The sequence below is a fragment of the Ciconia boyciana genome, chromosome 6 (assembly GCF_034638445.1).
Source record: "Ciconia boyciana chromosome 6, ASM3463844v1, whole genome shotgun sequence".
NCBI lineage: Eukaryota > Metazoa > Chordata > Aves > Ciconiiformes > Ciconiidae > Ciconia > Ciconia boyciana.
Window position 1 is genome coordinate 67,464,484 of NC_132939.1, and position 24,221 is coordinate 67,488,704.

General features: G+C 45.9%; 1 protein-coding gene across 1 annotated transcript; it reads left to right on the forward strand.

Moving 5' to 3' along the window:
* The first annotated feature begins 44 nt into the window (after positions 1 to 44).
* ATG14 (autophagy related 14) lies at positions 45 to 20,581 on the forward strand. Its single transcript, XM_072863675.1, has 10 exons — positions 45 to 286; positions 5,780 to 5,842; positions 5,978 to 6,020; positions 6,431 to 6,512; positions 11,771 to 12,008; positions 12,421 to 12,650; positions 13,104 to 13,221; positions 14,323 to 14,413; positions 14,524 to 14,609; positions 17,446 to 20,581. The coding sequence occupies exons 1-10, from the start codon at positions 66 to 68 to the stop codon at positions 17,750 to 17,752; spliced, it is 1,479 nt and encodes a 492-aa protein (XP_072719776.1). The 5' UTR covers positions 45 to 65; the 3' UTR covers positions 17,753 to 20,581.
* The last annotated feature ends 3,640 nt before the right edge of the window (positions 20,582 to 24,221 follow it).

Here is a 24,221-nt window from a genome sequence, read left to right on the forward strand (position 1 = left end):
CGCTTCCCACAATGCCCCTGCCCGAAAACAAAGTCCCACGTGACCGGCGGCGCGGGGAGCCCATCATGGCGTCTCCCAGCGGCAGCCGGCCGCAGCCCGGCGGGCAGGGCGGTGGCGGCGGCGGGGCCGGGCCGGCGGCACTGCGGGGCGCCGAGGAGGACGCCGAGGGGCTGTACGTGGCGGTGGAGCGGTGCCCGCTCTGCAACACAACGCGCCGCCGCCTCACCTGCGCCAAGTGCGTCCAGAGCGGCGACTTCGTCTTCTTCGACGGTCGCGACTCCGAGAGGTACGGGCGGCCCTGAGGGGACGGGGGAACGGGACACCCTCTCCCTCCCCTCCCCTGCCCCGTCGCCGGGGGGCGGCCCCGCCCGGCCTCGCCTCGCGCGGCGGCCGTTGGGCTGCCCCTCCCCCGCTCCCCTCAGGGCCGGGGACGGACGGTTTGTCCCCCTTCCCCGCCCTTCAGCAGCTCCCCCGGGGCGGGGGCCGGTAAACGGGGGTCGGGGGGCTCGGGTGTGGGGCGGGGGGACGGTCCTGCCGCTGCCGGGCCCACCGGGGGGCTGTCTGATGGAGGGGGCTGTCTGATGGGGGGGCTCTCTGATGGAGGGGCTGCCTCACGCAGGCAGGCAGAGCAGGACCTACAGTGTGTTGCTTAAAATAATAATAATAATAAAACAACAGCAACGCACCCCGACTTTCACTTAGTCAGGCGCAGCTGTCAGCAGGCGTGCCCGTGGTGATGTAGCCGACAGAAGCTCCAGACAGTTCAGGGCAAAAAGAGAGCTGTGCGGTAGGATATTTGAAATGCCTATCTGTTTTCAGCAGCGTGCGTTACACCGGTAGTCTTCTAACTCATTAAACAAAATCGGGAAGGTGCGCAAGAAAACGGTATCTTTTTTTATTTTCTGGCATGTATAAGTAGTCCTAATCACGGGCCCCCTTTTAGAATTATAAAAAATACTCCACTTGAGTTAATCGCACACCTTCCTGCTGTTTTTTGCAAAGCGTTGGCTCTACGGGAGGGCAGCTGAATGAGTGTTACGTCAATGAGCAAATATTCTCGTTCTGTGACTCAGATGCAGATCGCCCCTCCGTAGCTGTCCTCCGCAGCACGTCCATCCCAGATTCTTAAAAAGTCTGCCCAGCGCCGTCTCCGGAATAGCTCTGATTTTTGGCTGACGCTGTGATCTTGGTCCTTCATTTGTAGCTTTGTTAGCAGCTGTTGAGAGGGATTTCTTGAACTATTTTGGGAAGGTGGTAAGCAGCGTGTGGTGCGGTATGGTCTTCGCACCAAAGGCTCTTTGCGTCCTTCTGCCAAATACAAGAACAGCCGAGGGGACGGCGATGTCTTCCTTCCGTTAACGTCGGTGGGAGCGGGCACAGGGTGTCAGCCAGCGTGAATCAGCTTGCAAAATTGAGACCTTAGTCTGCCACTGGATGGGTTTTCTGGTTTTTTTTACATGAAAGACTCTGTCATGGAACCACAGACTGTATTTAGTCTTTCTAAAATAGATGGAAAACTTGTGTTTGTGTGAGACTGCTCGGGGTTATCTGCAGCTTCCATGAAAAAATTGGGTTTGGCATTTGGAACATAAACCAACTGTTTTTTCCTGCCCCTTTTGTAGCCTTAAGATTTTGGCTAAACATCTGGCTTAATTACAGAGATTCAATTGTAGTTCCTTTGTTATAGTGGAACCACTGTTGTTCTGTGCTAACCAAGGCTTAAGAAGTTTCTCTACCCATCACAAAAATGAAACCACAAAGAAGCAGCCCTAGCCAAAGTACCAGAAGCAACAGCTTGTTGGAAAAAAAAAAACCCTCTTCCTCATATCTTCTCACGTGAGACAAGATGAGCTTTTCTGTCTGATAGTTTTCACTGCATCCTCCTAAGATGCTTTAACCGTCCCATTCATCTGTGACTAGAAAATGTTCTCTATCTTTACACGGTGTTTCTTAACTGCAGGAATTAGTCTCCTTTTTGGTTTTTTTGTCTTTTTTTTCCCCCCTCTGCCTGGACATCATGGTTCCATCGGTGGGGATCACTGCTGTTCTGTTCTCCTAGAGCCTCCATGCTGGGGGGGCCTCCCTGTATGCTCGATTTCCCCAGGCTTTGTTTCTCCTGCTGCTCAAAACTTTCCCAAGCAGTAGTGCAATTCATTCAAAAGAGCAACTTCATATTAATGAATTAAAGGAACAACATAACATATATGAATAACACAATATGAGTAACATAAGCATGCTGGATTGCAGCAGGAACGCTTAGCGTAAGGACAAAGCCCCATAAAGCTTGGGTTTCTTCTTGGGAAGATGATGGAATTACTTATTTTTAAAACTGCTTGAAATGTTTTGTCTGCATTCTATAATTAATACTTGGAGTGAGGGATGTTAGTGTGAGAGAGAAAGAGCCTGTCACTTTGGAGGTCAGTTTTCTTTGTTTCCTCTCTGTCGCCAGCGAGCGGGTGTCCATGAATTTCTTGCAATGCGAGCGGAGAGAGGGAGCGACTTTTTAAACTGTGACCGCGCGCCATGGCGAAGTCACACAGGGACAGGTGCAGTTAACTGGCTGGCCTTCAGGTTGTGTTTACTGTCATAGTTATTTATTTGTTTATTTTACGCCTTCTAGTAGTACCTGGGTTAATTTTAGATCAGCATTATGGGCGGTGCTGGAGGAGGTCAACAGGGTCGTGACGAGGGCTTTTCTGTGGGACGCGGTTATACGCGCGGTGTGAGAAATTCAGAGTGTGGAAGTGTACGGGGTCACTTGGGCCTCCCGTTTGTCTTTTTGAAGAGTTACAGATTGGGGAAAAAGGTTGTTCTCTCTCTTGTGAAAAGTAAAGAAAGCGAGCATTACCCCTTGTATCCAGTGGTGTTTTATTTTTAGAATTGTCTTGTGATTTTTCTTTAGAAGAAGATAAATGATTTCATGTTCTAACAGTAAGAATTATTTCAGATTTCTTTTTACTGGGCTGTTTTGTGTGCTGGAAATTTTTATAAAAGCTACAGTAAGATTGAAGCTGTTCATATGCCTGGCAAAAATCACACCGTGTATCTGTGAGGGGGAGAGATGGAGGAGCTGTTAAGATTAATTATTGAAGTACAGCTACAATTAAGGATGAGTAGTCCGGAAGTCCTCCAGTAAAATAATCACTGACGTTCTTCTTTTCATTAGTAATGTGTTGTATATTTAAAAGCTAAGCCGGCATCTTGATGTTGGTTTCAGCTCGGAGACTCTTCTTGCTCCTGGGAGTTTACTCCAGCCTGTCATATGCATAAATTCGCAGAGTGTATTTTACAAGCATACTAAATTGCTTTGCTTTATATGTCTGCAGATGGCGAAAGCCAAAGACAATAATATAATTGTGACGTCTAAGCCTGTCTGACTTCTCTAAGCTGTGGGTTATGATTAGGAACACTGACTTTTTGCAGCAATGGAGTTTTATTATAGTGAATAGGTACAGTAATGGATGCACCTATTGCTGTCCTCAACTCCTTCAGCATTAATCAATTCCTGTAGATTAGGAAGTCCTCCTTTCTGGTTGCTTCTCTCTAATTATGAACATGTGGAAATAAGCCAGATAACCGTAGAAAATCTCAGCTTAATGTGATAAGACTTGAGGAAAGAGAAACATTTAATGGGTAATTTGAGATGCGGAGTTCTCTGCTTCTCTCAGTTTACATTTTATGGGAGTTCCTATAATAGTTCACCCAAAGTTTTGTTTCTTTGCCAAATTGAAAGGCTGTAGATACATAGAGAAAAATTCATTACACGATGTGACGCAATTAAAATTAGGGCTATATAAAGAAATGGAAACGTTTGCTTAGGAGAAACCTGCTAAAGAAGTTTGTAGGAGCTGTTTGACATCGTTGCTGAAGTGCGTGGTGAGCTGTAATTTTTGCAGGCTTTCACAAATATTCCTATCTTCCCTTCCCAGTAAGAACTTAATTTAGGCCCAGATTCTTGACAGATCTTTCAACTTTTTGCTGATGTGATGGACACGGTTTGGGTAATTGCGTTTAGTCAGACTCCGTGCCCATTAATCCAGCTTTGACAACAAGAATTGCCAGATTACCCCAGCTCGCTCTCCCTGTGTGACTGCCGAGCGGTGTGTTTCTGGGCCAAGTTATTTTTGGTTGCAGCCAAAGGTCAGGGGTACAGTAGGTGTGCATTACTCTCTGGTAAACAGGAGCCTAGTACAGTGCACTTTTGTAATTTCCACGATGACTGGTGGCGTGAGGACACACAGGAAGAACGGACGGGCCGGGTTGAGCGGCCGGGCTCCAGTTGCACCACATTCCTCCGGCTCACGTGTGGCCTCTGGCTTTTACGCCAAGCACCTGCATTTGGTTTTGGTTTGTTTTGGAAGGAAAACAGATATTTTTGTTGACTACGAAGGCAGCAGCCGGTAGTTTTGTTGTTGTTTTAATGCTAATGTCATCTGGAAGGGTGATTACACACTTTCTGAACCCGAAGTTAGTCACCAAGCTTTCAGATTTCAGCACTTCAAGGAAAGAAATGAAGCATTTTAAAGTTTTACCTGAAATCAAACCCACAGAGCTGAGCAGAGAGAGAGACGCACAAGATGCCATCCTGTCAAGGCTTACTGTATAATTCTTCATAAATAAAGCTTAGATATCCCTGAAATAAAGGACTTGATGGGTAGTACATGAAGTGTGAGGCCTCTGTTAGGATGAAATTGTCAATTATACATGTTCCAGAGGGAAATGTAATGAATTGTTTTTCTGTACTTGGACTTAACCCAAGGCACACTTTTGAGGTGTGGATCAGGACAGTGCTGTAAGATGGGAAGCAAAAGGAAAGTTGGAAAGGCATATGCTGGCAGAAGACAAAGCACATTTGCTATTTTTTATGCCATCGAAATCTCTTGGCTGCCTCTCTTGCTGTTTGCTCTTACTGTTAGCTTTGTCACTTCATACTTCACTGTAATTTCTCAATATGCATCGTTCATATGCTATTTTCTTTAAATGTATTTCTCAAGACATTGTGGAACATGGAGGGGAGCAGAACGTGGCTGCTGCGTACTCAAAGGGTGAAAACACAGGATGATGAATCCTGAAAAAATTCCCTTTTGATCAGTTCTTTGCAGTTCCTATACCTCAGACATCTGACGAAGCTGAACTTGAGCAGGCATTTGGGTAATGGACTTGTGATGGCTACAGGTGCCTAGCAGAAATAAGTAGAAGACAATGCAACTTCCTGCTGTTACTAATACAAAAAAGATTAGGATATCATGTAAAAGTCTTGAGAGAGTACTGTCCTATTTGGGCCCATTAATGAATAAAGCGTGAGACATTTCCACGTTCGAAGGGAGAAAATGTAGTGCATAGTATATGAAAACATGCATTTCCCACTATGAGAGTGGGCTCAGCTAATACCATCACAGCTTGTGAAATAACGCAGTTCCGACTAATGCTACAGTATCTGAGACAGTACTATTAATTTCTCCAGTGACTACAGGTTTTTAGAGTACTGTATGTTTTTCTTAATACAGAAAATATTGATATTGCTAAGCTATAAATCTTCTAGAAATAGCAAGTAATTTGCTTACAAGTTCAATAATACGACAAGCTGATGTTTCCTGAGCTTAGAGGTTCTGTTGCAATTCCTGTGAGACAGATGCTCCAGAATTCTGCAACAGCTTTATACATTTAGCCATTACTTCCAAAGATTAAGACAGATAGTGCTTCAGTCTTTTTATTGTTTCAGACAACTTACAATGCCATACTGTGCAAAATATCAATAAAAACATTTAATCTCTTCCAGGTTTTCCGACAAGAAAGAAAGGCTGATGCATCTTAAAACCAAACAGAGAGAATTCCAAAAACAGTAAGTTGTAGTTATAAAATGAAAATAAACTGTAAGAACTCTCAGAAAAACAAAACCGTCTCTCTAATGCGCTGTTGCTGGAGACAGACGTAGTCCAGATAGTCATAAAACTTTCAATCATGTTTTTTCCTCTAGTGTTTTGAAGGCCATGGAAGGGAAAGAGATAACTGATCAGCTGGTGAGTTGTTCAAAGTGTCCCATAGTTTTTAAACTCTATGAATTCCTAGATCTCATAGTTTAAAGTTACAATTTACCTTGAGGGCATTGTGTTGCTTTCCCAAAAAGCCTGTTGTAAGCAAAACTGAAATTGGCTCTGCAAGCAGAGTGCTCCAAACCATCAATATTTTTCATTTCTTACTAGGTATTTTTTCAGTAACTTATTATACTGATTGACTTTATGCTAAGCATTCGGTTTGTTTGTGGCATTCTTCTGTGCACAAAACAGTATATGAAATATTTATTTGTTCGTCTGATCCAATTAAAAACATCCTGCTACTTGTGCACTAAAGCTGCTGGCTTTGTTGTTAATCATTAGTCAGTGTGTTTGAAGTCGTTTGTGCCCTAGAGTTGCTGAATGTTCTTTTTCAGAGATGGAAAATAATGTCTTGCAAGATGAGGATCGAGCAGCTGAAACAGACCATTTGCAAAGAAAATGATGAAATGACAAGACGTGAGTAATGCCTGTGCCTTTGCAATGTGTAAAACTGTGCCTTAGAGTGAAAAATCAATTGATGTGAGTGTTAGTTTTTAAAAATGGCGAATTTCCAAACCGTCACTTCTTAAATCAGCTTGAAGGCAAATCGGTGAGTGGATTTTAGCCTTTTTATGCTTGGGTTTTAATTAGCAAACAGTAGACGTTATTCAGCTGGATGGAGATCATTTTGCAACAGCTTTAAAAGTAAATGCTTAGCAGCCTATGACTTTGGCGTTGTCCTTAGAGATGGCTTTATTCAGTGTAGTGTTTCTGATCACTTCCTCTTGATAAAAAGGAGCAAACAGCTCTGCAGCTGCTACGAATTTCACGTAACTGATGAATTTTAACCCACACCTGTCTAGAAATCCTAAATTCCTACCTGAGCAAGACTGACTGAAATAAGGCATAGGCTAGTGAGTTGCTACCATTAAGCAGCTTCAGTTTTGAAACTCATTAAATATTTTACACGAGAGGTTTGTAGGGTCATTTTTCAGAAGAGAATATGCAGCACTCCTTACAACCTGCATGCAAAGGAAAGATAGGCAGCATATTCAGAAGCATATTGATTGAACTGGGAACATTTTTATAACCTGAAAGTCAAGAGGAGCCATACAGAGAGTGGAAGCACAGGCATATACTTGAGAACAGTTATAAAGGAATAGCACAAGCTTGCGGTGATAACATCAAAAAGGCTGAGATGCAAAATGATTTTCAGTTAAGAAGGAGGATGGATAGTAACAATAAGAAATGTATAATAAGAAAAAGATGAAGGAGTAGCCAAGCCTGTTAGTTAATAGGAAAGAGAGCAAATAACAGTGCAGAGAAGTCTGAAGCATTCAGCACCTTCTTTGCTTCATCTTCTCACAAAGAAAATGTGGTCAGCTGCTTAGCCAGATTAAATTTTACATCATGAGAGGACTGCAGGCTAAGGAAAGAAAATGGCCAGCTAAATACTATTTTGATCATGTCAGCAAGGCCGTACAAGGTTCACCTTAGGGAACTTAAGGAACAAGCTGAAGTAGTCTGTGGAGTACTTGAGAACACATGAGGGAGAGAGGATGTCCCGGGAAACAGAGTGAAATCTTTTTTTGAAGGGTGGAGGAGGAACTGGTGACACAGTCATCCTATTATAAACCTCTGACCACTTTGTAGATAGTTAGAAGATAAGGTAATTAAAAATAGGCATTACTTTGTTAAGAATAGGCCATGTCAAATCAACCCCTTGTCTGGGGATCAAGTTGTCTAGTGGAGGAGAAAGCAGAAGATGCAACATACCTTGCCATTGGGCACTACCCCAAACTGTCTCCTGAGCAAGCAAAGACATTTGCTCTGGGTGTAATCACTGTAAGGTTGACACAAAAGGCTAGAAAGGCTGCATTCAAAGAGTGGCGATGCTTGCCAAACTGAGGAGGTGAGACAGGTGGAGCTCAGCAGGAACCGGTTCCTGGCCCAGTTTTGCTCAGTATTTTCCATAATAGCTTGCATGGTAGAATAAAAGGTGGAATGGAGGAAGTCAAGGTGGATGCTGTGGAGAACAGGATCAAATTCAAAATCATGCAGGTAAATTGACAAATTAATCTGAAAACAACAAAGTCGAGTGCACGTTGTTTAGGAAAGAGAAACATAGAAACCCAAAGTAGGGGTCGGTGGTGAGATTTGACAGGAAATGTTCTGGGGAATTGCAAATTAAATAAAAAATATCAATCTAATGCTGCTTCAGAAAGGGTCAGACTTTACTCTGGGTTATACTAATAGAAGCATTGTATTTAAGATGGAAGCAATTACCCTGCTGTGCCTGGTGTTGGTGTTCCCTCAGTGGAGGTCTGGAGGCCAGTTTGATGAATTTAAAAAAGATACAGATTAACTGGAGAAAGTCCGGAGGAGAATATTAGGAATAAAACACAAGGAATGGCTAAGAAAATTGATGTTTGATTTGGTTTAGTGAAGAGGACGGTGAAGAAAAGCAAGCTTTTCAGTAGGTAGAAGGTTATTATGAAGGAGATAATAACTACTTGTTCTCTTTAGCCTGTGAAGAAAGGGGAAATCAGTGTGACTTGTGAGGAACTTAGTCACTTTTTCTCAAAATGCAGCTCTGAAGGTGGCAAAATGTTAAGACCAGCTGGGGAGGGGGGTTCCTCCACTTTTCTACTATTCTGTGAAACGCATTATCTGCAGCTTTTGCAGCTTCTCTGCTTCACAGTGAAATGGATGAGATTTAACCCATGAACTGACCTAACTATTGCCCAGCCAACTTGTTGTTAGCTCAGTTACCCCAAAACTGCTCTTGCAAGTAGACCCAAAATGAACTCTTGCCATGAGTAGCCAACAGATCAGGAACTCAACTTGGTTCGTTTCTGGATCACATTATAGAAAATGTAAATAGGTTGTTTCTCTTCTCTTGGATATGGCATAGTTTAGTTTTCTGAAATAAGAACAATTTCTAGAACATTGGGCTTCTGCTTTTGCAGTTGACTGGATACCTCAATAACTGGTGCTTCTTAAAATAAGGTTGAAAAATATGTTTGTTTGCCTTCTGTCTGCAGAGAACAGTTCAAGGAGACAGTCTTGCAAATATCTGGCATAGCTCCCTGTTGGGCAGGGATTGGTGTGCCTGTGCTTGCATTTATCAGGCAATGTAGATGTGTGGGACATAGTGGTGGCCTGAAGTACTTCTGGGGACAAATTTTAATCGCCTCATAAACTGGGTCATAAAGCAGAGGTGCTATGCCAAAAAAGGAGAGTTGTTTCTGCACCAGGACCGCTAAAGAGGAAACGCGTGTGCAGTGTTCTCCCCTGGTTCTCAAATAATTGCTGTTGGCCCTGCCGAAAAGGGAGTTCACTCTGAAAAAAAAAATAGCCTTTCAAGTACAACATGAATGTGAAAATTGAACAGGTGGACGTTTTATTTCTCCTCTGTCTCTTATTCTTTATCAAAGGGAGAGTTTGGGAATATGAATGCAAGCATTAATTGATTTTCTGTTGATGTTACAGGAATGCTTAAAGGAAACTGAATTACTAGCTGGCACCCAGGGATTCTTGGTATCGCTCAGAGAAAAGTCAATTTTTCTACAGTTCCTCTAACAGAGGGTCACTTATTTTATAAACCTGAGGGTTATTAGTTCTTATCTGCACGGGGAAACTACTCCCACCTTCTTTAATTTGGGACTTTGCATCCCCCACCTATCAGATCTTCCTTCCTACCAAACACATCGTGGATCACAACAGATCAGTTAGATGGCTCGAAATAATTCCTGATGTTCAGAGAAAGTGCCCTGTGTGTCTGCGGGGGCAGGCGCACTCTGTGGGGTACCAGGACTATCAGGAGGGTATCGTGTGCTGGCCAGGCATGGCTGGGCACGGACCCGCGGATGGGAATCAGTCTTGGGTCCCGTTCTTCGGATGTAGCCTTTAATTTTTGTGCTCCCCTATTGGGAAGACTGACGGTCTGAATGTGTTGTTTGAGGGAGCTATAGCTGCTTAGAATTTCTTGATTTTAGTAGTATATAATGCAGCTTTTTGAGTAGCAGATGCCACGGAGTATTCTTATTGTAGCTGTGGTCTCCTCTGTGCCTTGTAATCAAAATATATGGGTAAAACGATGTCAGGGCTTAGTGCTTCCCTTCTGTGCACGGGGCAGTTATCCCACTTCGTGATTACAGGAAAGTGATGCCTTGCTGTAAGAGAACACTGCTTCTTTTCAGCCGTAAAAATGGAAAGTAAATGACCAGTAGATGGGGGCTTTCGTTCAAACTAGCGTACATTAAGAGTTTTAGATGTGTATTTGGAGACTGTGTGTTGTGGTTTAACCCCAGCCAGCAGCTCAGCCCCTCACAGCTGCTCGCTCACCCCCCCCCGGTGGGATGGGGGAGAGAATCCCAAGGGTAAAAGTGAGAAAACTCGTGGGTTGAGATAAAGACAGGCTAATAGGGAAAGCAAAAGCCGTGCACGCAAGCAAAGCAAAACAAGGCATTCCTTCACTCCTTCCCATGGGCAGGCAGGTGTTCAGCCATCTCCAGGAAAGCAGGGCTCCATCACGCATAACGGTGACTTGGGAAGACAAACGCCATCTCTCCGAATGTCCCCCCCCTTCTTCTTCCCCAGCTTTATATGCTGAGTGTGTTTAGTAGGCATGGAGGTGTTGGGTTGATGGTTGGACTAGATAATCTTAGAGGTCTTTTCCAACCTTAATGATTCTATGATTCTGTGATGCCATATGGTATGGAATAGCCCTTTGGTCAGCTGGGGTCAGCTGTCCCAGCTGTGTCCCCTCCCAGCTCCTTGTGCATCCCCAGCCCACTCGCTGGTGGGGTGGGGTGAGGAGCAGAAAAGGCCTTGACTCTGTGTAAGCACTGCTCAGCAGGAACGAAAACATCTCTATATTATCAACACTGCTTCCAGCACAAATCCAAAACACAGCCCCATACGAGCTACTACAAAGAAAATTAACTCTATCCCAGCCAAAACCAGCACAGTGTGTATAAAATATTCTCTTATGCTTTTGAAGGAGAGAGGTGGTTAACTCATGCTCTTTAGCACCGTGTGTTTGTGGAAGCATTACTGCAGTCAATTATTTTATAGGAGAATCAGCAGATGCTCTTGAAGGATATTTTTCCAAGCCTCAGTGTGCCTGACGCATGGAGTAAATTCAGGCAGTTGCAGCACTTCAGTACATAAGCACATTTCTCTTTTTGTGACTGGAAAGGGAGATAGTCAGTGTTCCCTTGTGGTAACAAGAAAACTGCACCGCTGGGATCCAAGTGCTTTAAGAGCACGTACATGAGTGCGAAGCCCAAATAACATACGCTAATAGAAGCAGTGGTGCCAGAAACGGTGAATGAAGATGCTATCTGCACTCGATTTTTGGCTGCAAGCAATGCATGTCTCTTTGGCCAGCACCATGCAAACATGTACAGTCAAGCCATTTCTGTCATGATGATTGCCTCAGAGGTTTAATTAAACTGTGAAATCTTGGCTTTTCTGCTCCAAATCCAAAAATAGCTGGGTAAAAGATAGGGAAAGATTAATCCCAATTTCAGTCTCTTTGGAGATCTTCAGGAAAGATTAAAAAATTGTACCACTTAGCAGCTGGAAAATGTTAATAGTTTAGCAGAGTTTTCTGTTTTAAGCTGCTATAGATCTTGTTTTCTATAAATATTAACAGTGCTTTTCTCAAGCTTACTACAAGTACCTCACAGCTCCTTTTCCAAGGCTAACATCTGCTGCTGTTTTCACAGATGCGGAGGGGCTTCTGAGAATTAAAGAGGAGAACCAGAAGCATTATCGCAGGGCTCAGCGGCATCAGGAGAAGAAAGAGAAGATCCAGAGGCATAACCGCAAGCTGGGAGACTTGGTAGAGAAAAAAACCTATGACTTGAAAACCCAGTATGAGCATCTGGCAAATCTTCGTCGGACGCATATCCTGGAGCTAACGTCAGTCATATTTCCCATTGAAGAAGTAAAGACAAGCATGAGGTACAGAAGACTTATCCTTTTGGACTCCTTTTGCTTAGCTTTAGACACCCAGAAGTGAGTCACGTAAGTCTAAGCTAGACACTCTGGCTCCCTTAGTATCTGTGGGGAGAAGGAGGTGTTTCCCAAAGGCAAAGCATCTGACCTAAAGAGAGAGGTCCAGAATAGAAGAATCTGGAGGTGCTAGCATCTCCCCCCTGAGAGATCTGAGGTATGTGTCCAATGTTAAACTTTCTTAAAATAGGTAATTAAAAACCCCAGAACAAAGGAAAGCAGTTTGGGGAATAAGGAGTTTTGCAGGAGTGTTTCTACAAGTGTGTTGTTCTCTGCGAAATCTGGCTAAGTGCCTGCCAAGCACATCTCTGATTATATTTTTAAAACTTCTTTAAAAACGCTCTGTTCCTCTTTCCTACAGAGACCCCGCAGATGTGTCTTCTGAGAGTGACAATGCTATGACCTCTAGCACTGTGAGCAAGCTCGCGGAAGCCAGGAGAACCACGTATCTCTCTGGGAGATGGGTGTGCGATGATCATAATGGGGACACCAGCATCAGTATCACAGGGCCTTGGATAACCCTTCCTAATAATGGAGACTATTCAGCGTATTACAATTGGGTGGAAGAGAAGAAGACTACACAAGGACCAGGTGAGGAGCAAGGTCTGATCACTCTGGGATATTCCAGAAGCCATAGAACTTGCAGCCTCGGATGCCAACAGAAGGTGCCGAGGAGCAGGAGCCCGGTCCGTTTGTTCTCACCCAGGCAAACCTGAGTCAGAAATAAATACCAGTGTAGGGATTAGTCCACTGAAATCTTCTTTTGCAGGAAATGCTCAGTGGGACACAGCGCAATGTAATAGAGAGATAAAGTTAATTATTCACAGTTTTGACATGGTTCACGTGCCGTCGTTTTAACAGGAATTCCAAGAATTACTATTTTCTACCAACTTCTGACAGATTTCACTGTAAGTGATTGCTGGATTCAGGCTGTTCTCAGTACTTACAAATGACATTTTCCAGAGTAGACTTCAGTAACACATTAACACACCCACTGAGACTTCATTTAAAATGAGTCTTTCATGATGTTTTTATTTCTTTTAGATATGGAACATAATAACCCTGCTTATACCATCAGTGCTGCATTGTGCTATGCAACTCAGCTTGTTAACACTTTGTCTCTCATACTTGATGTAAATCTTCCCAAGAAGCTCTGCAACAGGCAAGTAAATGCAAGCCTCTGAGGAGGTGAATCAGTGACCAGTTCTGACTGATCTTAATTCAGTTTGGTTTTGTGAACAAAGTCATGTCTTGGAACAGCTTTTATGGTTAACGGTTGATGGCTCATGGATTTTTGTGCTGTTTAATTTTGGATGGAGGGCTAGTAGAGGATTTTAGACCGCAGTTAATAGTCCCTCCCTCCTTTTTTACTTCCTGAGAGTGTAGACCAACCATCATAGTTGAAAATAACAGCTTTCTAATTGACGTATTCAGCATCCTCAAACTAGAGATGAAATATGACAGTCCATGAATAGCACTTTTCATTTTATGAGACCCTACTGTGCTTTACAAAATCCCAGCCCAATTCAGCAACTCTTAATCATCTTGAATAGCTCCACTCCATTAGGTGCTGTAGAACAAGGCCTATAATATGTCACGACAGCAATGTAATTCTCTTTGGGATAAAAGACCAATGGGGAGCGTACCTGGCTGCCAGACGTCCGGGATTGTATTGTGTAAACCCCATTTGTGACGAAAAGCACCGGTAGATTTTTAATGTCTATGTGGAGCAGATGGGATCTGTACAGAAGTAGTACTAAGGGAGCTGTAGACCTGGTCAGTCTGCCAGGGGGTCTCAGTTCTGCTGCTGAGATTCTTTTAAGTGTTTAAAATAGTAGTTGCCGAAGTGAGGGCACAAAAGTTGTGTAGGGTCTCTGCAGGTTTTTTATACTATCATTTGGGTGCTCAGTCTTCACAGAAGGAAAAGGTTGGGAACAGGAAATGATGCAAGATTTAGAAGGAGAGCCAAAATAGTTTGGCTACAGTGGATCTTCGAGTTTCATGCAGTTTACATCGCCTGTCCTGCTGAAACCGGTGAGACTAGGGCAAGCAGTGCTTGTTGATGAAATGCTAACAGTCTTGCAAGGTGAAAAATTAATCTCCTGAGCACTCTAAAACTGGCTGTACAGTTTAAACAAGTGCTTGCTCTGAGGATGTTTACTCTGGGATTTGTTAGGGCACAGGATGCTGATGTCTCCAGTAGGTGTATTTTCACAGCATTTTGCTTTGTGTATATGTATGTGTGCGTGTGGTGTTTCAACAGTGAGTTCTGTGGAGAGAATCTCAGCAGACACAGGTTCACGCGGGCAGTGAAGAAGCTGAATGCTAATATCCTTCACCTTTGCTTCTCTCAGGTAGGAGGAATGCTCATTTGGATTCTTTAAATAGCTTTTAAAATAACAACCGTGCCTGCAGGTTTCCTCCAGTAACTGATCATGTCTTTTTCTTGCCTTCCCCATGGTAGCACGTAAATTTAGATCTGTTGCACCCACTGCATACGCTCAGGAACCTTATGTACCTGGTCAGCCCAGACACTGAGAACTTGGGCAGGTAAGAAAAGCAGTATCTCAACTCACCTGTGACTGAATCCCTTTTGTACTTATGCATTTGCCTTGTTACTTAGCAGGGAAATTCCTCTTTTCTGCTGTACCTATGGATCAGTCCTCAGCCCATCAGAAATCAAGGTAGTTACAAGGAGGAGACAAGAGGGGACAGAAAAAGGGGGTCCCAAGTAGGAAATTAGATTTCAGAGACGTGCGTATGCTGTGCTTCTGCCTATGGCGGGCTCAGCTGGAGGCTTTGTAGCTGATTATGGACTTGTTTCCCCTACGCCCAGAAGCAGGAACTCCTTCCCTCCAGGGGACAGCAGCACGCGTGCCAGGCAGTCTCACGGTGCTCCAAGTATGACCCTACCCACATCTTGCTAACATGTAAATACCTAAGAGCATCCAGCAATATAAACCCTAAAATGAATACTAGGTAAAGCTTTCCCAAAATACTTCCAGTCAGTGAACACCCTAGACCAAAGTCGACACTTCAAATAATATTAATTTCTATGTAAATTAAGATTAAAGGCAACTTAGTACGTGATGAGAAGAACATCGGTTCCTGTGGGCTGCGCGCACCAGGTTTAATAATCTTCCTTTTTTTTACAACTTAAATATAAGAAAGCCAACAACATTGATTTCCTGTTGGGATAATCCAGTCACAAGTCACTTGTGCTTGAGACGGTCTGCAAATATTTGTTTAATCCGACTACTGCCTTATTCCCCCTTAAACACAGTAATGTTCTGAAATCTACGTTTCCACTTTGTTCTCGTGTACAGATCTAGTTTTATTTAAAAACCTGCAGTGCCACTAAGAGGAACTGAATGCATGCCTCTAACGACTTACCTTATGTTCTTTGGGTATATCCCTACTGATTCAGCCCAAAGATATGGGGAACCAAATCTTTGTAACATAGCTCAGTTTGGAAAAAATGATGTGCTTGCTGCTGCTTGTCTGAAAACAAGGAGAGTGCAGGAAATACCCAGAGAATGAAGAACTGTGTCCTGGAAAGCAGCTGCTGTAAAGGACGCAAGCGCCACAGTGAGTCTCGCTTCTCTGTGCAAACGTTACAGAGCTCCACACACATCAGTCGGGCCCCTGTAGTAAAAGAAGAGGTTACAGGAAAGAGTCGGAGAAAATACCTACCAGTGAGGGGAATAGTTTAGTCTGTATAAAACTGTCTTAGCTCGCTAGAGGCGAGATTGAGAGATGACTTGATTTCCACGCCTTCATGGGGAGAAAATACAGGCTACTGAATGGCTTTATAGACACCATTGGAAGGAAAGAGTCTGAGCTAGGTTGAAATGAGGCGCGTGCGCTTAACACGGAGTTTAATTACCTGGAAGAATGAAGGTGGGGATTCTCTGTTTCCTTATGTCATCCTGTCAAGGCTGGATGAGTTTCTGGAATGGGTGCTTTCATCAGGCAGAAGTCACTGGGCTCAGGACAGGGGGAAGGGGTGGAATGTAATGGCCTTTGTTATAGAGGAGGTCACCCGAGATGATCTAATGGTCCCTCCTGGCTTTAAACCTGATGACTCTCTTCTTATGGTGCCTTGTTAAGCAAAATGCTTTGCCAGAAGGCAGCGCTCCCATTCCTTTCCGGATTATGAAAGAGGAGTGCTTCCCTTTCATTTCTCAGCTGTCTGCAAAGTTTGCAACAACCAGCTCTCTTTATTTTCCTTTAGATATCTAGGCCTGTAGTTGCCCGATAGTCTCCTTTATAAGCTGCTGTTTTCAGATGCATGTGATTTTACCAAGCTTTAATTGCTTGCATTAAAATTTTCCATGCTAGATCGCTGCTTCAGGCTCCTTCTCCCACTAAGGCTGGAGAAACGCTCTTACCCATGTTAAATTCTTGCTCCTGTTTCACCAAGCAGCTTTGTGTTTTGGAATGAACTTTGGCAGGGACGCTGCTTGCTGTGGGGAATCCACCTTTCACCGCCTCCCTGAAAACCTCGCGCTCTCTGACCATGGGTCACAGGCCTCTGAAACCGCCTGCTTTGGCTCAGTAAAGATATTTCAGATTTTGGTTGCCCGTACTCCAGTGCAAAGCAGTGGGATGGGGTGGGATGCAATTGCTTCCCCCACCAGGCAGTGGCAGCAAGGAATTCGGAGTCACAGCGCAGGTGGGTTTGGCCGGGACCTCTGGAGATCCAGCCCATGGCCCCACTCAAAGCAGAGCCAACTAGAGCAAGTTACTCAGGGCCGTGGCCGGTAGGGTTTTGAATATCTCCAATGATGGAGACTCCGCAGCCTCTCTGGGCTACCTGTTCCAATGTTTGATGAGCCTCACAGTAAAAAAGATCTTGAGATGTTGCTCAGGGTGAAGTGCTGCTATGGGAAGTCCCCACTGGTGAGTTGTGCCAAGCCGGTTCTGTAAGTTGTAAACTACACCCTTCCCCTCGCTGACAAGAGCTGCAGCCATCTTGGCCTGGCCACGGCTAACGTTAAAAATAAAATCTGTTCCACGTCAAGCTGAGATTTCCACCAGTGGAGCTGTGAGTTATTATCAGTAGCGTTTTTCTTTTGTGCGCACGTGTTTCACTATCCACTGCCAAAGCAGAACAGCTCTTCCGCCGTTCCTGCTCCCTGGATGGGAACCCAGCTATCGCTTCCTTGGCCAACTGTTTTTGTTTCACCACGGTCATAATACAGTTATCTCTGTAGCCAGCGAGTTTCTCTCTGCCAGCTGATAAAGACAGAGGTGTTTCAATTTCTCTGCTGTACGCATGACAGAGCAGGGTGCTTTGGCATGCCTGGGACTCACACCAGCGAAGTGACAGTCCCCCTCCTGCATGGTACCGAATGGGCTGACAGCATTGTGTCCGTGTTCGCAGGTCTGGGCCTTTTGAAATTAGTGCTGATCTCGAAGACTCCATGGAGTTCGTGGATCCCAGTGCCACCGGCGAAACAGATGAGAGCGGAGATGAGCACGTCAGCGATGAAGAGACGGACCTAGGGACAGACTGGGAGAATCTGCCGAGCCCCAAGTTCTGCGATATCCCCTCTCAGCAGGTGGAGATGCTGCAGAGCCAGAGCACGCAGGTATCGCAGCCCATTGCCAGCAGCAGCGCCGGTGGAATGATCTCGTCCGCTGCTGCCTCGGTGACCTCGTGGTTGAAGGCGTACACTGGACATCGCTAACGAGCACGGGAACAGGATCATAGGATTTGCAGAAGGAATCCCTCCCTGACAATGCTGTAGTAAACCTTACATATTCAGTTAAGTAGTGCCTGGAACAAAGAAAAGGTCAGACTTTCGTTTTGTAAACCAGAAAAACCTTTTTATTTACCCAAGATGACTGTGATGGTACCATTTTGTAAATTAGCTAGCTATGTACTTCTGACGGATTCTGTGACGGCACTTTGTGTCTTGGTTCTGTCTGCATTGTTGAGTATCGAAGAAAAAGGACCCGGTAGCCTCAAGCTCCACTTTCTAAAGAAGAAACGGATTTTGGAGTACTTGGATCGAGATGAGTACAGAGAGAAGGCTGCTCAGTATGCAGTCTGGACAGTGGTGCAAATGCAGTTCACATTTTCTTAACTCCTTACAGGGTGTTCGGTTGTGTGTGTGTTTTAAATCTGTCTTGCATAATGCAAAAATGCGTATTTCTAAATTTTTTTCATTCAGGACATGAAAATTATGCATTTTTAACATGTTTTCTAATCTCTGTTGCCATATTTTTAATACAAAGAATCAGCATGGACAGGAATTCACACAGCAAATTGCTCTTACTTTAGATTTGGTTGTGAATCTTTACCCAGTTTTGCCGTAGAAAACTGGCTTGTTTCATGCTGTTTCCACCGGTAGGTAGTCTAGAAGTTTTGTGTTGTGCTGTCCAAAGCACACAGGCTCTTTACTCTTAATATCATACACCAAAGAAACACTGGACGTTCTCTTAGCTAGACCCACATTTGACGCCGATACAGGATTGCGTTGTTGCAATAATATTCATCAGTTACAACACCACGTTGCCACTTTTTAATATTAGAAAAACCTCGTTTCAAGCTAGTTTAACGAAGTCACGCCGTCTCCACACTACATGCATTTTAAACCCTATTCTATTTTATGTTTATGGTGGGGTTTGTTTTCTTTTCTTGTTTACTGAATGCCAAGAAGTTGATTTCATTTCGCTGCAGAAATGCTCACAGCGCAGCAGGCTGGCACGTAAAAACTACAGGAGGCACGGTACTGCCGGATGTGTTCGCTGACAAGTGCTCCTCCGCTTCCTCTGCCTTGTGGTATGTACTACTTAAAGATGGGTTTGCTCAGTGAGGCTCCCAGCGTATGGTTTACATTTTATATAGTTGGGACACCGTACTTCTCCGCGGGGTAAACTCATGTAAAAGCATCCTCCCGTCCCTCCAGGAGGGAAGATTTCTGCCACCCTTCCCCGTAGCTTCCCCGTGGTGATGCAGCTCGTGACAGGGGCACGGCGAGGCCGCAGCGAGTGATGCGCGAGCCACGTCCCTGCCGTCGGGCAGCGTCCTCCTGCGTGTTTGGAGTCCCAGCTCTGGGGCTGGCTTACCTGGCCATCTCACGGAGTGTTTTGTGGGAGTTTTGCTCTGTTCCTCTCCGGGCCAGCCAGCGCTGCCTCCCGTCCCCACCGAGGAGTGGGTGGAAAAGCAGTTTTGGTACTGATGCCTGCGTACCCCAGCGAGCTCCATGCCAGGGGCACCGGCTGAGCGTCGTGTCTCCCAGCTCCCTGCCCCTCTCATATGGCAGCTCTTTCTCTTTGGCCTTGGGGATGGGCATCTGCTGTCAGTAGTTTCTTTTAATTTTTCTTTTTTTTTTTTTTTTTTTTAAACCAAAGACCCTTAACTCCGCACTAACAGCACGCACGTTGTTAGGTGAAGACACCCTCGGTCCTACCATTCTTTTGGTCTAAATCCAATAGTTGGGTTCGTTTTAAGAGAACAGCCAAGACTCTTGACTACTGCAGCCTGGACGGGGATGGTGCCCCCAGCCCCCCTGGCAGCGAGCGCTGCCCGGGCCGGGGCCGGCAGGGTTTGGCCGCTGTTCAGTTCACAGCACTTTACTCACTCGCAGCTATCGGATCCTTCGCAGTTCTGAGCAACCAGCACATACCAGTACTGTATATTGGGCTCTTAGCGTCCCACAGCCCCTTCTGGTTCCCCATTTATTTTGCACTGGACCCCGCCATATAAATATCTTCTCTCACCCCCCTTTTTTTGTTGTTTTTATTACGCATTTCAGTCACTCTTTCGTTGCTGCATTGTGCTACTTTGAACCCCTAAAGGTCAGGCCATGATTCAGCTTTGTACACTGTCATTTACTTACTTAGGGAAAGAAAAACCGACACAAAAAACCTTTTTAAGCCATATACTTCATAAGCATCGTGTTTTCCGAATAATTTATTTGCAACCATGTCATATTCTGAAAGTGCACAACAGCACTGCGAGGGTGTAAAATGCATTGGGATAGGTCTTTTCACAAAACGTTTTTGTAACAGAATACTGATTGTGGGGGGTTTTTTTTTAAAGTGTTTTGCACATGTGTAGCAAAGGAAGAATTGTGTGTGTCCAAACCTTGAGTGCAATCGCCAGGATTTGTTTTCCAGGTTGTTTTGGGGGCAGGGGAGGGAGGGCAGGAATATCTGTAGTTATAGATATTTGAAGACAGCCAGCTGAGAGTTTACAAAACACTTTGCGTAGCATGAATGCGGGAATTTCAGTTTAGGCCGCGACTTTTGTCCGTGACCGGTGATCTGGGGTGGCCGATCTGAGCTGCCAAGCAAGAACCTGATTTCGAGAGCCCAGCCCTCTGCTGAAAATCAGGTGCCTTTGAAGGGTCTCAGGTGGGACACCCAAGGGTTGCTTGTCGCCCGCAAAAACTCGGGCCCTCTCTCTGCAACTTCCGAACTAGATGTAACTAAACACAAATGTTGTGGGGGGTTTTTTCTAAATTTTATTGTATTATTGCAATAAATCTTTAACAGTAATTTTTTTTTAAGTTGTGTCTTTATAATTGTTACTTCTGTGTGGTTTGTTTTTAACTGTGCTGGGGAAGTACACGAGAATTTCCAGCCTTCAAAGCATCACGGGGACCAGACCGGTTACAGTGCAATCATACAGCCGTGGAATAAGCAATACCGATTCTCAAAAAAACAACCATGAAAGAACTGCATCTCCATTGGAGCAGGTAGAAATGTCCTGCAGAACACACGCACACGCGTCCCTGCGTGTACATGTAAACGGATTGATCGCTCCTGTGAGCCTGGCTTTGAACTGCTCCTCTGCAGTTTGTTTCTGCAGGTGGTGAGCCTGAATTACTTCCGCATGCAAGGGAAGACGCTCCTCTTCACAAGGGCATTTCGGAAAGATGCAAGCACGTGTGTTTTGAAGGAGGTGACTATTATAAAGTGAACCGTTGTTCCGTCTGAGCGACAGGGACGGGAAAGGGCCACATTTGTCAGCAAGAGGCAGGCTCTGCCTGCGGGACCTGGTGGCCTGGCAGGCCGTGGATTACTGGCTGCTGAATGACGGAGGAGAAACAACCCATCCCACTTAATATTTTGTGGCAGCTACCTGACGGGGAGGACTGATGCCCGGTGATTCCTGTCTGCTGCACCCTCAAGAGCAGGAGCAGCAGCCTGGGGCTCCTGCATGCAGAGCTGGGGCAGTTTGCTGCCTCGGTCGCAGCACAGTCATGGCTGAGCAGGAAAGCAGCCTGTGCACAAAGCCAAGCCTAGCTCCGAGCTCAGTTCGTGCCTATGGGTTGCTTAGGTCGCTTCTGCTTAAGCAGTGCCATCAGCAGGAGGTTTCGTCCTCTGCCAACACTGGTTTGTGGCAGGAGAGCAGCCCTGTAATGCCCCACGTCCCCTCCCTACTCCAGCGTTGCCCGGACCAGCCCAGGGTGAGGCTTCAGCAGCGTTCCCACCTTGCAAGGAGTGGGACTCGAGACGGAGGTCAGATGCATCGGTGCGGTTTTGTGCAGGTGTGAAATGACTGTTCCAGGGGCTGGCACAGAGGCAGACGCTGCAGAAAGTGACCTGGGGCCAATGGAAGGGAGCAGAATGCCGAGAAAGCACTGCAGAGCCTCCTTCCAGGGAGCAGAGTTGCCGCAAAGGGGAAAAGCTGCTGTAGAAACAGGCAGGATGGAGTGAGAGCCCAACCACAAGCCTCAGCCAAGGGTGGCTTTTCCAGGGGGGTCCATGCCAGGAGACTCCCCCCCAGAGCTTGATGAAAACTGGAAGCTTACAAACAATGGAAATGTTAGTACAATTTCTTCACAGGCAGATTTGGAAATGCAGTCCAAATGCAGATTTGGAAAGGCAGGAAAGTCAAGCACACGGTGCACTCTTTAGTCCTCAGTTCTTCTGAACGCTGAATTTTGTAAATCCAACACTGGACTTTTTTTTATTGCCTCTTAGGAAAATAAAAAAAAAGTTCATCAGATGTTGGGTTCTCCCTGAACTGGCCCTTAAGGAACAGATATCTGCGCTTTACTACCTTATGGGAGGGGAAAAAAATAAAGCTTGCAGGCAGCTCCGCATGGCTGCATTCAGAACCAACCCCCTTCTGGATGCGAAAGTTTGCTCCGCAAAAACAATTTTTAACAGCAATGCCGTGCAACGGGGATCGTTCTGACAAACACCATAATAAATGATGTAGAAAACAGCCTGCGTTCCTCAGCCAGCCCAGGGGTTGGGCAGGGACGGTGTAGGGTAGAGAGCAAATTGCCCTATTTACCTGCTCCAAGGAACAAAATAGCCCCATGCTGTTATTTTATTCTCATTTTTTCCCCTTGTTCAACAAAGGTGGCCAAAATCTCACACCCTGTTCCAAAAAAAAATGACCTCACTAGCCCCTTATCTAGTTACAAAATATTTTCCTCTGCTGCTTCTATTTCAGCGTCGCAGGGACTTTCCTCGCTGCTGTCAGCCCAGCGCGGGTTATCTCAAGTTTTCCAGTCTTGGGTGGGGGGGCAGGAAAGCAGTTTCTTCCCCTTCTTCCTTAATTGAAATTAAGCTGAAGGCCTTTGATGGTGATGGCTTTGGCACAACAACTCCTTCCAGAAAGTTGTTTTGCTGCTCATCCCAGTGCAGCCGACGGAACGGATCAAAGCTTGGGTGAAGCCTGCGCCCCGTTAGAGAATGAAGTCACAAATTAACAAGGGCTCCTGCTTTTCCTCTCCCTCTTCACAGCTGATTACAAGGCAGCCGCACCCTCCTTCCCAATTTCTAATTTCATTCCTCCTGGTTGTCATAACGTCTGCTGCATTGCAGCAATGGCTGAGCAGCACCAGGGAGGGGTGCCCAACACCCAGGGTGTCCAGCAGCAGGTAAAGCAGAGACTGGGGAAAAAAAAAAAAAAATAGCAACCCTTTTAAATCTACCGTGAACACCCTGACCTTACCAAACCCACATTTCAGGCTGCGAGGGCTCAGTTTTCTTTCTCTCACTGTTAACGGAGAGAATAAAAGCATCCGCCTTCAAACCTCTCTGTCCTCACACTAAAACACCCGAGTCACTCCATGCCATCCCACCGCAGTTTCAGGCAAAGCAGAGGGAGGTGGGTGCTCGAGCCTGGCCCCCGCAGCCAGCAGCTTTCCGCACTTGTCCGCACGTTGCCGATCTTGCTCCGAAGGTTAGAGAACGGGACGAGCCGGGTGCACGCCTGCCCCATCCGGACGCTGCTCCCGTGAAGAACCCTCGCCCTGTCCCAGCTCTTCCCTTGGAGTTTGCAGGGCGGAGGAAAGCCCGGGGTGAGCCCCGTAGGAAGACGGCACCCGCTCTTCTTGGGGCAGGTCAGAGATTGTGTCTGCTTCGGCTGCAGTGATGATTGCCAGGAGGCCCTCCTTGTTCTGAGAAGGGGCAAACAGCCACGGCATGAGGCGCAGGGAGAGGAGGGACTCAAACCACGCAGACCCAACAGCCGCTCTCCACTTGGCTCCCGTAGCCTGCAAAATGGCCACTGCTCCACCGACTCTGCTCCCGGGAACGGAAGGCGGCTGCTGGGTTGTCCAGGGCACATGCTCAGACTTCCAAACTGTTCACCCTGGGGCTGAAGGTGAGGAGGGCCGTAACTCAGCACTGCAGGAGAGGAACGTGCTTGAGGAACTGCTCGAATAGATGCCCCGTTCGAGGAATCGCCCTTCGTCTGCACTTCTGACACAAACATCCTTCCCCTTTGAAAGCACCAACTCGCACCGCAGAAACAAGATGCCAGAGGCTGAAGCAGAGCAGGGCAAAGCAAGGCAAGGATTCCTCTTGCAAGAGAAAAATTCCATATACAGCGGACAGCAAAGCTTCCGGCACATCACCGAGCCACGGCACCTCTGCTTTCATCCTGCTGGACCCACGCTCCATCCTCGAGCATCCGGTGCACAGCTGAGGGGCCACCACAAGAGCCGAGAAGCAGGACTCAAAGCCTTACACACCTACCACCAGCCTGCCGGACACCAGGAGCCTCTGCCCAGGCTCTGCTGATGGGAGGGGAAGGAAAAGCTGGAATTTGTGAATGTTACAGCAGGAAGTTCTCCAAGTAATACAGGTTTGGGGTTTTTTGTTTGTTTCTTTTTCAGTAGGAGGACTAGTTTTCTAGAGGAAGCACACAGCAAGCCTTGAACTACATTACAGTACCCAGTTTCT